At 45.5% G+C, this 14,130-nt stretch overlaps 1 protein-coding gene across 1 annotated transcript; it reads left to right on the top strand.

Moving 5' to 3' along the window:
• The first annotated feature begins 5,543 nt into the window (after positions 1 to 5,543).
• Positions 5,544 to 12,484, top strand: xfo1-1.L (zinc finger protein L homeolog). Its single transcript, XM_018268460.2, is given in 7 exon segments — positions 5,544 to 5,592; positions 8,303 to 8,371; positions 9,503 to 9,616; positions 9,772 to 9,870; positions 9,994 to 10,101; positions 11,058 to 11,962; positions 11,964 to 12,484. Coding segments are annotated over 6 exon segments (1,371 nt in total). The 5' UTR covers positions 5,544 to 5,592; positions 8,303 to 8,355; the 3' UTR covers positions 12,093 to 12,484.
• The last annotated feature ends 1,646 nt before the right edge of the window (positions 12,485 to 14,130 follow it).

Raw genomic sequence — 14,130 nt, 5'->3', positions numbered from 1 at the left:
AATCCCTCCCATACAGTAACCTGACATTGTCACACTCAGTCCTTGTATAAGAATTGGAAAGTCTTTCCCTCCCCAGCTCTCTCATACACTAATAGCCAAATATAAAGGGAAATACAATCAGCAATACAGCAGCAGCGTATCCTTAAATCGGACTGAATTTCTCACGTTCAGCCACTAGATGCCACTGTGTTCTACGCGCAATGATGTAGAGCAGGTCTGTCCAACTGGTGGCCCGCGACCCCCCTTTATATGGCCCTCCACATCAAAGTCTGCCTGCTGTGTCTGATTACCATATGTAAGATTTAAAAGGTATCACTACAGAGATTAACTCGCCCCTGCATTGTCTAAACCTCAAATTCAGACTAATCCCCCTGTATTGTTCACACCTGTGACACCTCTATTGTTTCTATCCTAAAGCCCCTGTACTGTTCTACCTGAGACCCCTCTATTGTTTCTATCCTAAAGCCCCTGTACTGTTCTACCTGAGACCCCTCTATTGTTTATATCCTAAAGCCCCTGTACTGTTCTACCTGAGACCCCTCTATTGTTTATATCCTAAAGCCCCTGTACTGTTCTACCTGAGACCCCTCTATTGTTTATATCCTAAAGCCCCTGTACTGTTCTACCTGAGACCCCTCTATTGTTTATATCCTAAAGCCCCTGTACTGTTCTACCTGAGACCCCTCTATTGTTTCTATCCTAAAGCCCCTGTACTGTTCTACCTGAGACCCCTCTATTGTTTATATCCTAAAGCCCCTGTACTGTTCTACCTGAGACCCCTCTATTGTTTCTATCCTAAAGCCCCTGTACTGTTCTACCTGAGACCCCTCTATTGTTTCTATCCTAAAGCCCCTGTACTGTTCTACCTGAGACCCCTCTATTGTTTCTGTCCTAAAGCCCCTGTACTGTTCTACCTGAGACCCCTCTATTGTTTATATCCTAAAGCCCCTGTACTGTTCTACCTGAGACCCCTCTATTGTTTATATCCTAAAGCCCCTGTACTATTCTACCTGAGACCCCTCTATTGTTTCTATCCTAAAGCCCCTGTACTGTTCTACCTGAGACCCCTCTATTGTTTCTATCCTAAAGCCCCTGTACTGTTCTACCTGAGACCCCTCTATTGTTTATATCCTAAAGCCCCTGTACTGTTCTACCTGAGACCCCTCTATTGTTTCTATCCTAAAGTCTGTACTGTTCTACCTGAGACCCCTCTATTGTTTATATCCTAAAGCCCCTGTACTGTTCTACCTGAGACCCCTCTATTGTTTATATCCTAAAGCCCCTGTACTGTTCTACCTGAGACCCCTCTATTGTTTATATCCTAAAGCCCCTGTACTGTTCTACCTGAGACCCCTCTATTGTTTATATCCTAAAGCCCCTGTACTGTTCTACCTGAGACCCCTCTATTGTTTATATCCTAAAGCCCCTGTACTGTTCTACCTGAGACCCCTCTATTGTTTCTATCCTAAAGTCTGTACTGTTCTACCTGAGACCCCTCTATTGTTTATATCCTAAAGCCCCTGTACTGTTCTACCTGAGACCCAGACTGAAACTGCCACATTGTTCACCTGTTCTCACTTTATACAAAATGCTAATGGGGCCCCAGCTCTGTGTCACTGTATGTAGTACATATTAGACTGCTCCTGATTCCTGTCTCCTGCTCTGTTTTCCCTATACTCCCTGTGTGTGTCATACTTTGCCTGCTCTTTGCACCCTGTGTTTGCCATACTCTGCCTGTCCTATGATCCCTATGGAACATAAGCCTGGTATTTGTTCTGGGGGTTTGTTAGCATTTGAAAATTATTGTTAGTGGCCCCTAAGGTGTTTAATCATATGCTGGGGTACTGTATTATACACAGGGGAGGCGGAGGCATATGGATTTATGGGAATGTCTTAATATGACTTTTTTTCACATATGAGTGACATCCCTGCCAGTGCCGGGCCAAGGTAGTTTGGCCCCCTAGTCAAGAGCTTCACTCAGTGCCCCCCTGTCCTGCATTACCATTTCCCTCTTTACCATGATGGTTTTTAAATAAAGAGAGCAAGAAAATGTACAAGACTTTTTCATTTATATTACTGCTAGGGATGCACCGAATCCAGGATTCGGCCAGGATTCGGCCTTTTTCAGCAGGATTTGGATTCGGCCGAATCCTTCTGCCCAGCCGAACCGATTCCGAATCCTAATTTGCATATGCAAATTAGGGGCGGGAGTGAAATTGCATGACTTTTTGTCAGAAAACAAGGAAGTAAAAAATGTTTTCCCGCTTACTACCCCTAATTTGCATATGCAAAATAGGGTTCGGTTCGGTATTCGGCCGAATCTTTCACGAAGGATTCGAGGGTTCGGCCGAATCCAAAAAAGTGGATTCGGTGCATCCCTAATTACTGCTCCCTGTACCTGTACCAGCAAACTCAGCAGCCCTCCATCATACAGCCCTCCTGCAGCCATCATATTGCCCCCAATCTTTACCTGTGTCAGCAGCAGCCAAAAATAAATCTGATCACATGATATTGCCCCCAAGTATTTATGTACCTGTGCCAGCGCCCAGCCCAGCAGCAAAAGCAAATATATGGGCCCAAATCTGTACGTGGCTGTGCCAGCAGGAGGCTTCACACTTTACAGTAATAGAAAGAAAGTCTTGAGTTCAGTGTAACTGTGCAAGTCTGAGAGCAGCGAGAGTCACACCGAGCAGCCCCCCAGCTCTCTGCCTCTCTCTGTCATCCATTATTATTACTATTACTTGCCGGCAAGAGGAGAAGATGGAGGGAGATTCCACCCGACTCAGTGACCATCATTACTGAAACTAATTATTAAATAAATGCTTGAATGCCTACTCTGCCTACCCCTAGTTCCGGCCCTGATCCCTGCAGTGAGCACCAACCATTTGGGTTTTTGGTGTGTTATTAATATGGACATGGTCTTGCGGTAACATGGGTGTGGTTTAAAGTGGGTGTGGTCTAACAACAGGGAGTGGCTAACACTGGCTTCCGTTATCGGCCCTCCACCATGTAGATTAGAAAAATTCCAGCTCTCAGTACCATATAAATTGGACAGCACTGATGTAGAGGCTTCTTAACAGTTTTAAAATCCAGTCGCTAGGCAGACTCTCCGAGTGCAACTCTCCGCTTCCGTGGGCCGGTAAGTCTGTTTCCTATGATTTAGCCACAAGCCGTTACCAAGTTGTGTCATCAGAATGGTGATCCGTGACTGCCTGCGGCTCAGTATTTGCCCTGAGAGCGGCCACTTTGCGTCTGCTTCTCCCACACACAGGGCTGTGCTGCTGCTGCTGCTGCCAGGGTTCCCAGGTTTTTAAAACCAGCCAAAGTCGGCTACAAACCAGCCCAAAACTAGCCAAGAGGCACTTCAAAAGTAGCCTAAAAATAGCACAATATGTGCAGTGAAAAAAAGTCTAAAAAAACGAATCAATATATGTGAAAATACACCTTTTTTAAATTTCACTTTCACAAATGTTTCCATTAAATAAAATTCACATGTCACCAGGGGAGTAACTGCAGAGGAGGCCCGGGAGGTATAGGGTTAATACAAATACAATTTCAATAAATATTGGTGAAACTGCTCAACCTCTAGACATTGTGGTGGGCAGCAGATTTTTGCTCCAAAATTGTTTGAAATTGAGGAAAGTATAAAGGAGTATGACAGGAAGTAACCAGCGCTTGATTGAACGGTCCCTCAATAAAGTAGTTCTGGTTACTTCCTGTCATACAGGAATGTGTTTCCTTTAATAAATATAAATGGGAAGTTGACTTTCAAATTCATTTTGTATGTTATCAGTTGAGTCTGCAGCTGTGAGTACGTTACCAGGTTTCTGGGATGTGGAGCCTGAGATCAGAAGACTGACCAAACATGGGGCCACTAATATTGCTGCACAGACTTACAGGTCAATGGAGGCGCAACTGAGTCTGAGGCAGTTGGGGGAGGGCAAAATGACTTGCAATTAAAAAATGATGGGGGGGGGATACAGTTTCCTTCAAATCCATGAGCATGACTGGCAGTCAGTGTGTATAAATGGAATCCTGTCTCTTTAAAGGTATTCTGTCATCCAATCCCAACTTCTCAGCTACTTTGTATTTTTTATACATAATGAATGGGCAGTTTTTGTTCCATTCTGTAATGTTTCCATAAATGACTTATTCTGATGATCCCTCCTTTGTCTCCTCATTGGCTAAACTTTATTTGTTACTCACTAAAGGGGCAGATTGGGTCGAGCAAAAACAATGTGCCCCCTTTAAAAATCAGCAATTTGCCTTTTACTGTGCATATTGTGCTGATTTAATGCAAATTTCCACTGCTGCTTGTTTTGGCTGTGCTGGGGAGTCGGCAGCTCTCAGAAATTTGTATTACAGACCAGAAAAAAAATAATGGAAAATTGGGGGAAAATTTAATCTCAGGGAATAGGATCTGTGCAGCCACTAGGACAGAATGTTCTGTTATACAGATAGCTAGAATCTCAGCTGCCATAAAGCAGAGCAGGACTGCTGCTTACAATGGGGATCAGATAGGATCTGTGCAGCCACTGGGACAGAATGTTCTGTTATACAGATAGCTAGAATCTCAGCTGCCATAAAGCAGGACAGGACTGCTGCTTACAATGGGGATCAGATAGGATCTGTGCAGCCACTGGGACAGAATGTTCTGTTATACAGATAGCTAGAATCTCAGCTGCCATAAAGCAGGGCAGGACTGCTGCTTACAATGGGGATCAGATAGGATCTGTGCAGCCACTGGGACAGAATGTTCTGTTATACAGATAGCTAGAATCTCAGCTGCCATAAAGCAGGACAGGACTGCTGCTTACAATGGGGATCAGATAGGATCTGTGCAGCCACTGGGACAGAATGTTCTGTTATACAGATAGCTAGAATCTCAGCTGCCATAAAGCAGGACAGGACTGCTGCTTACAATGGGGATCAGATAGGATCTGTGCAGCCACTGGGACAGAATGTTCTGTTATACAGATAGCTAGAATCTCAGCTGCCATAAAGCAGGACAGGACTGCTGCTTACAATGGGGATCAGATAGGATCTGTGCAGCCACTGGGACAGAATGTTCTGTTATACAGATAGCTAGAATCTCAGCTGCCATAAAGCAGGACAGGACTGCTGCTTACAATGGGGATCAGATAGGATCTGTGCAGCCACTGGGACAGAATGTTCTGTTATACAGATATTTTACTGAGCTTGGCTTTGCCCTGTGTTTATCATCATCATCATGTATTTATTTGGGGCAGCCTTATGCAATAATATTGTGAACTTCCCTGTTCAGAAGAGTTTTTAATCCAAATGGATATTATAAGCAGCTAGCAGGACCTGATAGGGAACTAAAGCCTTTGTGCAGGGCTGTGATTGGCTGTAAGACTGTGCGACTGTTCTGGGTTGCAGCATTTTTACAGTTCTACCACTAGAGGCCGCTGTGTTTTATTCATTGATAAGTAGTTGAAAAGCCGTTCTCCCATGTTATCACTAGGGGTCACTGCAGACACCAGGAACCCAAATGTGGAAGTTCTTGGTTTCAGGAAGGAATTATTTCCTAGAGCCCCAGCTGTCACTTCCTGCTAGCGGCATCTCTAGCCTGTGAGTACGTTTGTTTTGTTGTTCCTGGTGGGCAGAAGAGTGAGCAGAGCCAATAGAAATATAATAATAAGCTGATGTGAGTGGGAATGGAGGCAACCTTAGCTGTAGGAATAATGTGCCAGAAAAGTGATTTCCCTGCAGAGCTCAATGTGCAGCCAATGTACTAATGTACCTATGTACTAACATACCACCCTCATGTTGTGATAAAGCAGCACAAACACTGGGGCTCATCTATAAACACTGGGCAATATGACCATGGGCAGTTACCTATAGCAACCAATCAGTGATCAGCTTTTTAATGCCAGCTGCAAGTAGAACAAGGAATGCAGCAATCTGATTGGTTGCCATGGGTTACTGCCCGTGGGCAAATTTGCCCAGTGTTGATAAATGAGCCCCGGGGGTTTAATGGCAGGTGCCTAAAGGTGCGGCTTTTCTGATGCAAATCTGTCTTCTTGTGGCTTTATATCGCCAGTTACATCAGTATCTCTTGTTTCCCACACACAGGACAGACCTGATGGATCTCAGGCACTTGTGATACACAATGAGTGTGGGGCCCTCCTCTCTGCGCACAGGGGCCCCATTCCCAACATGGAGTCACATTAGGTATTTATATACGATAAACACATAATGGAAGGGACAGCTCTGATTTCTATTTTGTTTCATATGGGAGAAGAGCAGAGAGACCCAGACACATGTGCCATTAAACATACAGGATAAGTGAATCCCCCTAATCTTGTCGGCAATAATATAAGGCCTCGGGTTCATTTGTGGATAAAAAGTTTCATTATCTTTAAAAACAGGCCAATTATTGGAGCTCCCTATAGATCTGCTCTGGTCCCTGTCTGTGTTTCATATGAGGGGTGGGCGTGTTCTAATGGTCCCTGCCAGAAGCACAGTAAGAGGGGACAGCCAATCACAGCCCTGCAGTCACACAAGCACAGACAGGCTTCAGTTCCCTATCAGGTCAGTCTAGCTTCTGATTGGTTCCTGTCCTACAGTGCATTGAGCTGAGTACCAAAAACACTGGATGTGTTCTGAGCCTGTTGTTGTACACATTGCTGACACATGACTGACACAGCTCAAACCACATCATCAAGTTCGCCGATGACACAATATGATGGGGCTCATCAGCCTCAACGACGAGTCGGCGTACAGAGATGAGGTTCAGCAGCTGGCGGTCTGGTGCAGTGAGAACAACCTGTCACTGAATGTGGATAAAACCAAAGAGATGATCGTCGATTTCAGGAGAACTCTCCCTGCTCACACACCACTCAACATCAACGGCTCCACAGTAGAGACAGTAAAGAAGACCAAATTCCTGGGAGTCCACATCTCTGAGGACCTCACCTGGACCACCAACTCCATCATCAGGCTCAGCAGAGTCTTCACTTCCTAAGACGACTGAAACGGACCAGCCTTCTGCCTCCCACCCTCACAGTGTTCTACAGGGGCACCATAGAGAGCGTCCTGACCAGCTGCATCTCCATCTGGTACAGAAGTGCTAGCTCTGCTGACCGGAAAAGTCTACAGGCTACTGTCAGAGCAGCTGGTAACATCATTGGAGTGGCTCTTCCATCACTGCAGGACATTGTCCCACTAGTGCTGTGTAAGAAAGGTCTCCTGCTCTGGACTCCACACTCCCCTCACACGGACTGTTCACGCTGCTCCCATCCGGCAGACGCTTTCGCAGTATTAAAGCCCGAACAACCAGGCTGCGCTAACGCTTTTTTCCGCAAGTGATCAGACTCCTCAACTCACTGTGGACTCACACTTCAGGATCAGGGCCTTCGCTAAGTGGAAGCTTTCCCTCTAAGGTGTAGTGCAACTACAACACTCAGGCTACTGTGCATACAAAACATACAAATGATTGGGCGCCAGGAGGTTCTTATGATGAAACAAGAAACTGTTTATTAGTCAAAGACAATATCCCCAGGTTTACTCAAGTACACAGATGAGTTATTAGCACATGACACACAGTGAGATCAGGTAATAGGCAGTTGCAGTATTCTGGAGGCCAGTCCCATCCAGTGTAATGATCAGGAAGCTGACAGCTAATCTCACACCCTCCTCACTGAGGTCCCTGCACTGGAGCCAATCACACGAGTCTCTGGGAAGCCACTCCCCAATGCAAATCCTCATCTGAGCTTCAGCTGCTCTTTCTCTTTACCCTCTCTGCCCTTCTCTCCTAGAGAGACTATTACAGGTCTGCACTACTATAGCTAAACCTCATTCACAGGGTTTACTGGTCCCCGACTTCTCCCCAGAACACTTGTTTCTCTGGGCCTTGCGGTACTCAGACTCCCCTGGACACACCCAGCTGGATCAGCCTCCAGAGGCCAAAGAGGAAGAGGCCACTCCTTACACTCACTATAGAGCAGTGTGACAGGAAGTGGTCATTACACCTCTTGGCCAATCACACTGAGTTTAAACTCAAATGGATACACAGGCTTTTGCCTAGTAACTAAGGAAATTACACTTATATAATGTTTTTCTCTTTTAAAGGGACACTTTGTGCCTGATAATACCCTTGAATTACTTGTGAGACGGGACCAGGGAATGTGCAGGGATTAATTGGACACATCAGTTGCACTTTCATTGTATTTAAACACATTTTTACTTAGCCTTGGAGTGTTCCCACAACCCCCCTTGTATTTTTTGATAATACCCTTAACCTTCGCTTTACACCGTTTTTTCTATTCTTTTCTGGTAGGTTTCCGAGAGATGGATTTGGCAATATACTAAATAAAGGCAGAGAAAGAAGAAATGGACTCTGATGGGGGTAAGTACTGAGGATTCATTGAGAGGGAGACTTTATTGTCGGTAACGTGAAATCAATTACATTGCACTCTCTCAGCTTTACTCACCCCTGTCTCTTCCTTACTCCCAGCTTTACTCACCCCTGTCTCTTCCTTACTCACAGCTTTACTCACCCCTCTCTCTTCCTTACTCCCAGCTTTACTCACCCCTGTCTCTTCCTTACTCCCAGCTTTACTCACCCCTGTCTCTTACTTACTCCCAGCTTTACTCACCCCTGTCTCTTACTTACTCCCAGCTTTACTCACCCCTCTCTCTTCCTTACTCCCAGCTTTACTCACCCCTGTCTCTTCCTTACTCCCAGCTTTACTCACCCCTGTCTCTTCCTTACTCCCAGCTTTACTCACCCCTGTCTCTTCCTTACTCCCAGCTTTACTCACCCCTGTCTCTTCCTTAATCCCAGCTTTACTCACCCCTGTCTCTTCCTTACTCCCAGCTTTACTCACCCCTCTCTCTTCCTTACTCCCAGCTTTACTCACCCCTGTCTCTTCCTTACTCACAGCTTTACTCACCCCTCTCTCTTCCTTACTCCCAGCTTTACTCACCCCTGTCTCTTCCTTACTCCCAGCTTTACTCACCCCTGTCTCTTACTTACTCCCAGCTTTACTCACCCCTGTCTCTTACTTACTCCCAGCTTTACTCACCCCTCTCTCTTCCTTACTCCCAGCTTTACTCACCCCTGTCTCTTCCTTACTCCCAGCTTTACTCACCCCTGTCTCTTCCTTACTCCCAGCTTTACTCACCCCTGTCTCTTCCTTACTCCCAGCTTTACTCACCCCTGTCTCTTCCTTAATCCCAGCTTTACTCACTCCTGTCTCTTCCTTACTCCCAGCTTTACTCACCCCTGTCTCTTCCTTACTCCCAGCTTTACTCACCCCTGTCTCTTCCTTACTCCCACCTTTACTCACCACTGTCTCTTCCTTACTCCCAGCTTTACTCACCCCTGTCTCTTCCTTACTCCCAGCTTTACTCACCCCTGTCTCTTCCTTACTCCCAGCTTTACTCACCCCTGTCTCTTCCTTACTCCCAGCTTTACTCACCCCTGTCTCTTCGTTACTCCCAGCTTTACTCACCCCTGTCTCTTCCTTACTGGCAGCTTCCCCATTGGTTGAATCAGAAATATTACAGATAAAGATAAAGGAGGAAGAACCGGACTCAGAAGATCATCAGAACCCAATGAAAAGCTCAGCCGCTCCACTTACTGATGGGGGTAAGTAGCCAGGGATTGTGTGTAGAACATTTAACATGAATGACTGAAGCACACAGCTCACCAGCACATATTCCACTGCTTCAAAACATTTCTTTTTTTTATTTATTTGTGAGTGTTACTGGTGTTTCTGGTTATTTTATTCCCGCTGGTTTCAGGTTATTTACAGACAGTTCCCAAACGTGAAGTAGAAACTGAAGAGTCGGACAATAAGGATCATCTGGCGTCAGTGAAGAGGGAAATGGATTCATTGGCAGGTGGGTGACTATTCTCTCTACTTCACCATGAAGTTTCTTTTCTTCAACATTAATACTACAATAAATCATTATTATTGCTTTGCTCTCTGTCTATTCTTATATGGCCCTGCCCCTTACTGGCAGCTTCCCCATTGGCTGAATCAGAAGTGTTACAGATAAAGGAGGAAGAACCCAACCCTGAGGATCACGTGACCCCAATAGAAGTGTTAGAAGTTAAAATTGCTGAAGAGGGTAAGTGGGTGTCGGTCCCTTGATTCCTACCTGGGTTCTCTCTTGTACACACTCTGCTGCTTGGGCCCCGAGGCTGCTTCTGTGGGACCAAACTCAACATTAGCACTTTGGGGGGTTGTTTGGGTGGCAGCAAAGAAAGGATAAAACACTGGGCAAATGTCAATGTCTTAGCACCCGCCTCTGTATTAATTCATTAACTTTCTTAATTCTCCTGTTGCCCCAGTCAGGGGAATGATCTTGCCCAGCACTGTGCTGCCATCTTACCTGTATGTGCCCAGATTATACTGTCCATATGTACTCGTAGAATAGGGAGTCCAGCTAAGAAACATCATCAGACTGTGGGAGCACTGGTTCAAGAAAGAAGTGATGTCATACACGACTGGGAAGTGCCTAATATGATGTCACCCCCTCCCTGTATATTTATCCTTTACTGGAAGGTGGGGGGGGGAGAATTAGGAATACATTTGTAGGGGGGATTCGGGAGAAAGAGGGCATTGAGTGAACAGATTATACATATCTAGAGGGGGAAGCAGAATTAGGTGGGTGTGGCTGGAGGGAATGAATCAATGGTACTTTTATAGGCAGAGGTGCAGCCAATAGAATGCTGGTGTGTAAAGGAATGGTAAGTTTCACCTTTGTGTTAACTGTTAGTATGTGATGTAGAGCTACTTCAGGCCTCTGCTATTCATATTCCAATCTCTTCTTCAAATCAGTGCATGGTTGCTAGGGGAATTTGGATTCTAGCAACCAGATGGCTGAAACTGCAAACTGGAGAGCTGCTGAATAAAAAGCTAAATAAGTCACAAACCACAAATAATAAAAAATTGTCTCAGAATATCCCTCTCTACATCATACTAACAGTTAATTTAAAGGTGAACTACGCCTTGAAGTATCTTTATTAAGTATTTATTTTCCTATCATGCACATGTTTATTCTGACGTGTTTGATTCGTTCAGATGATTACTCAAGTGACACTGAAACACCCAATATCTCCCCAGCGTCAGACGTCACTTATGGGAACAATGAGTTGGATCAGGTCAAGAATCCGCCGCACAGTTCTGGGATATTGCGGCAGCCGAAACAGCGCAAATCACTGACTAACCCAGAGTTTGTGTCCGGCCCGAGATATGAGACCCGCGCAGCCAGCTCCAACTCCCAGGACTTTATCTGCAATACATGTGGGAAAGGCTTTTCAGCGAGTCAGGACCTTCTCACCCACGTCTGTGCCCGGATTTCCTATGAGACTCTGCGCAACAAAGCCACAAATCTGCAGAGGGAGAGTAATAGTAACTATGATGTGACCCCCACAGGGGAATTCCGCTGCAGGGAATGCGACAAAAGCTTCTCCTATAAGATGGGAGTTATTAATCACGCAAGGGTTCACACAGGGGAGAAACCATTCCCATGCTCCGAATGTGGCAAATGCTTCACCCTGAAGTGCAACCTTCAAAAACACCTGAAAATCCACAGCGGAGAGAAACCATTCACCTGCTTAGAATGCGGGAAGAGTTTCACCCAGAAGGTGGGACTTCAAGTTCACCAGAATATGCACGCGGGGGTGAAACCATTTACCTGCACAGAATGTGGGAAAAGCTTCCCGAAGAAAAGCACCCTCCTGAGACACGGGAAGAGTCACACGGTGGAGAGGACGTGTATGAGGTGCAGTAAGAGCGTCACACAGAAGCGTTCCCATGACGATCAGGCTGAGGAGAAACCATTCACCTGCACAGAGTGTGAGAAGAAAATCAATTATATGAAGCAGCTGCCGTACAAATGCACAGAGTGTGGCGACAGCTTCTTTCACAACAGTCACCTGGTCATTCACCGGAGAGTTCACGAAAGGGAGAAACTGTTCAAATGCAAAAGAGTGCGGGGAGACGTTCTCTAATAGGAAACTGCTGGAGAAACACGAGAAACTGCACTCTGCTAGTAGCACTGAGGGGCCTGGGGTCTGCGGGGAAACAGAGAGTGAAGGGGGAAATGTGTTATAGAACAACACAGGGGAAGTAATGGGATCTGAAGGAACAAACACATGAACCTGTGCCTTGATTCTCTGCTGATCCTTGTCCTTATCTGTTGGTACAGGCCACGTTCTCCAGAATATCATTGACCCGACCTTCCTCCCATTCAGTGTGTCATTCCCAGTGGCTCAAGCACAGGCCTCCCAGCAGGGCCAGAACTAGGGGCAGACAGAAGAGGCGCCTGGCTGGGTGCAACAATAGATGCTTCATGCTCAGAGTCATGTATGGGGGAGGGCTGGGCTCGTTGGCTTGGCCCTGCTCTTCCACCCAGGTTTGGGCACAAGGATATCTGGGGAGGGCTGGAAGCAGCAAACAGTACAGCAGCCTTGTACATAAATCCAAATAAAACGAGTAAATGTTAATCTGGCTCTTCATTTGAGCTTGGATTTATTTTGCAGCCGTTCTTGTGTTTTGTACATCAGCCAATGAGCCCAGTGAATTCTCAGCAAGAATGTGATTAAACTCCAGTGTCCTGGATCCCAGTCACGTATCCTCCTCCCTTTGTGCAGCGACAGCCCCGCTCCCCTTTATCTGATACAAAGTAAAACCCCAGGAAACAAATGCACATCTCATGTGCATGGTTCACACATGAAGAAATTCAAAAGAGACTTGAACATGTTAAGATTAACAAAGGTCCAGGGCCAGATGGTATTCATCCCAGGGTAATTAGCGAGCTTAGCTCTGTGATTGCCAAACCTCTTTACTTAATTTTTCAGGATTCATTGAGATCTGGCATTGTGCCGAGAGACTGGCGAATTGCTAATGTGGTGCCTCTATTCAAAAAAGGATCCCGTTCTCAGCCTCAAAACTATAGGCCAGTTAGTCTGACGTCAGTATTAGGAAAGCTTTTCGAAGGGTTAATAAAGGATAAGATACTGGACTTCATAGCAAATCATAATACTATGAGTTTGTGCCAGCATGGTTTTATGCGTAATAGATCTTGCCAGACTAACTTAATTTCTTTTTACGAGAATTTAAGTAGAGACCTAGATTCTGGGATGGCAGTGGATGTGATTTACTTAGACTTTGCTAAAGCATTTGATACAGTGCCACACAAAAGGTTACTGGTTAAATGAAGGAATGTTTGCCTGGAACTTAGTATTTGTACCTGGATAGAGAACTGGCTAAAAGATAGACTACAAAGAGTGGTGGTAAATGGAACATTTTCTAATTGGACCAGTGTTGTTAGTGGAGTAGCGCAGGGCTCTGTACTAGGTCCCTTGCTTTTCAACTTGTTTATTAATGACCTGGAGGTGGCCATTGAAAGTACTGTTTCTATTTTTGCAGATGAGACTAAATTGTGCAGAACTATAGGTTCCATGCAGGATGCTGCCACTTTGCACAGTGATTTGTCTAAACTGGAAAACTGGGCAGCAAACTGGAAAATGAGGTTCAATGTTGATAAATGCAGGTTATGCACTTTGGCAAAAATAATATAAATGCAAGTTATACACTAAATGGCAGTGTGTTGGGAGTTTCCTTAAATGAGAAGGATCTTGGGGTCTTTGTAGATAACACGTTGTCTAATTCTGGGCAGTGTCATTCTGTGGCTACTAAAGCAAATAAAGTTCTTGTATAAAAAAGGGCATTAACTCAAGGGATGAAACATAATTGTGTCTCTTTATAGGTCCCTGGTGAGGCCTCATCTGGAGTATGGGGGAAGTTTTGGACTCCAGTCCTTAAGAGGGATATAAATGAGCTGGAGAGAGTGCAGAGACTAAGTGCAACTAAACTGGTTAGAGGGAGGGAAGAGTTAAATTATGAGGGGAGACTGACAAGGTTGGGGTTGTTTTCTCTGGGGGAAAAAAGGCGCTTGTGAGGGGACATGATTAGACTTTACAAGTACATTAGAGGACATTATAGACAAATAGCAGGGGACCTTTTTACCCATAAAGAGAATCACGTACCAGAGGCCTCCCCTTCAGACTAGAGGAAAAGAAGTTTCATTTAAAGGAACAGAGTAGGGGGTTCATCACAGTGAGGACAGTGAGGTTGGGGAATGCACTGC

This window comes from Xenopus laevis, chromosome 6L (assembly GCF_017654675.1).
Source record: "Xenopus laevis strain J_2021 chromosome 6L, Xenopus_laevis_v10.1, whole genome shotgun sequence".
Classification (NCBI taxonomy): domain Eukaryota; kingdom Metazoa; phylum Chordata; class Amphibia; order Anura; family Pipidae; genus Xenopus; species Xenopus laevis.
The sequence above is the reverse complement of the archived record's forward strand: the minus strand, read 5'-3'. Positions and strand labels throughout refer to the sequence as shown.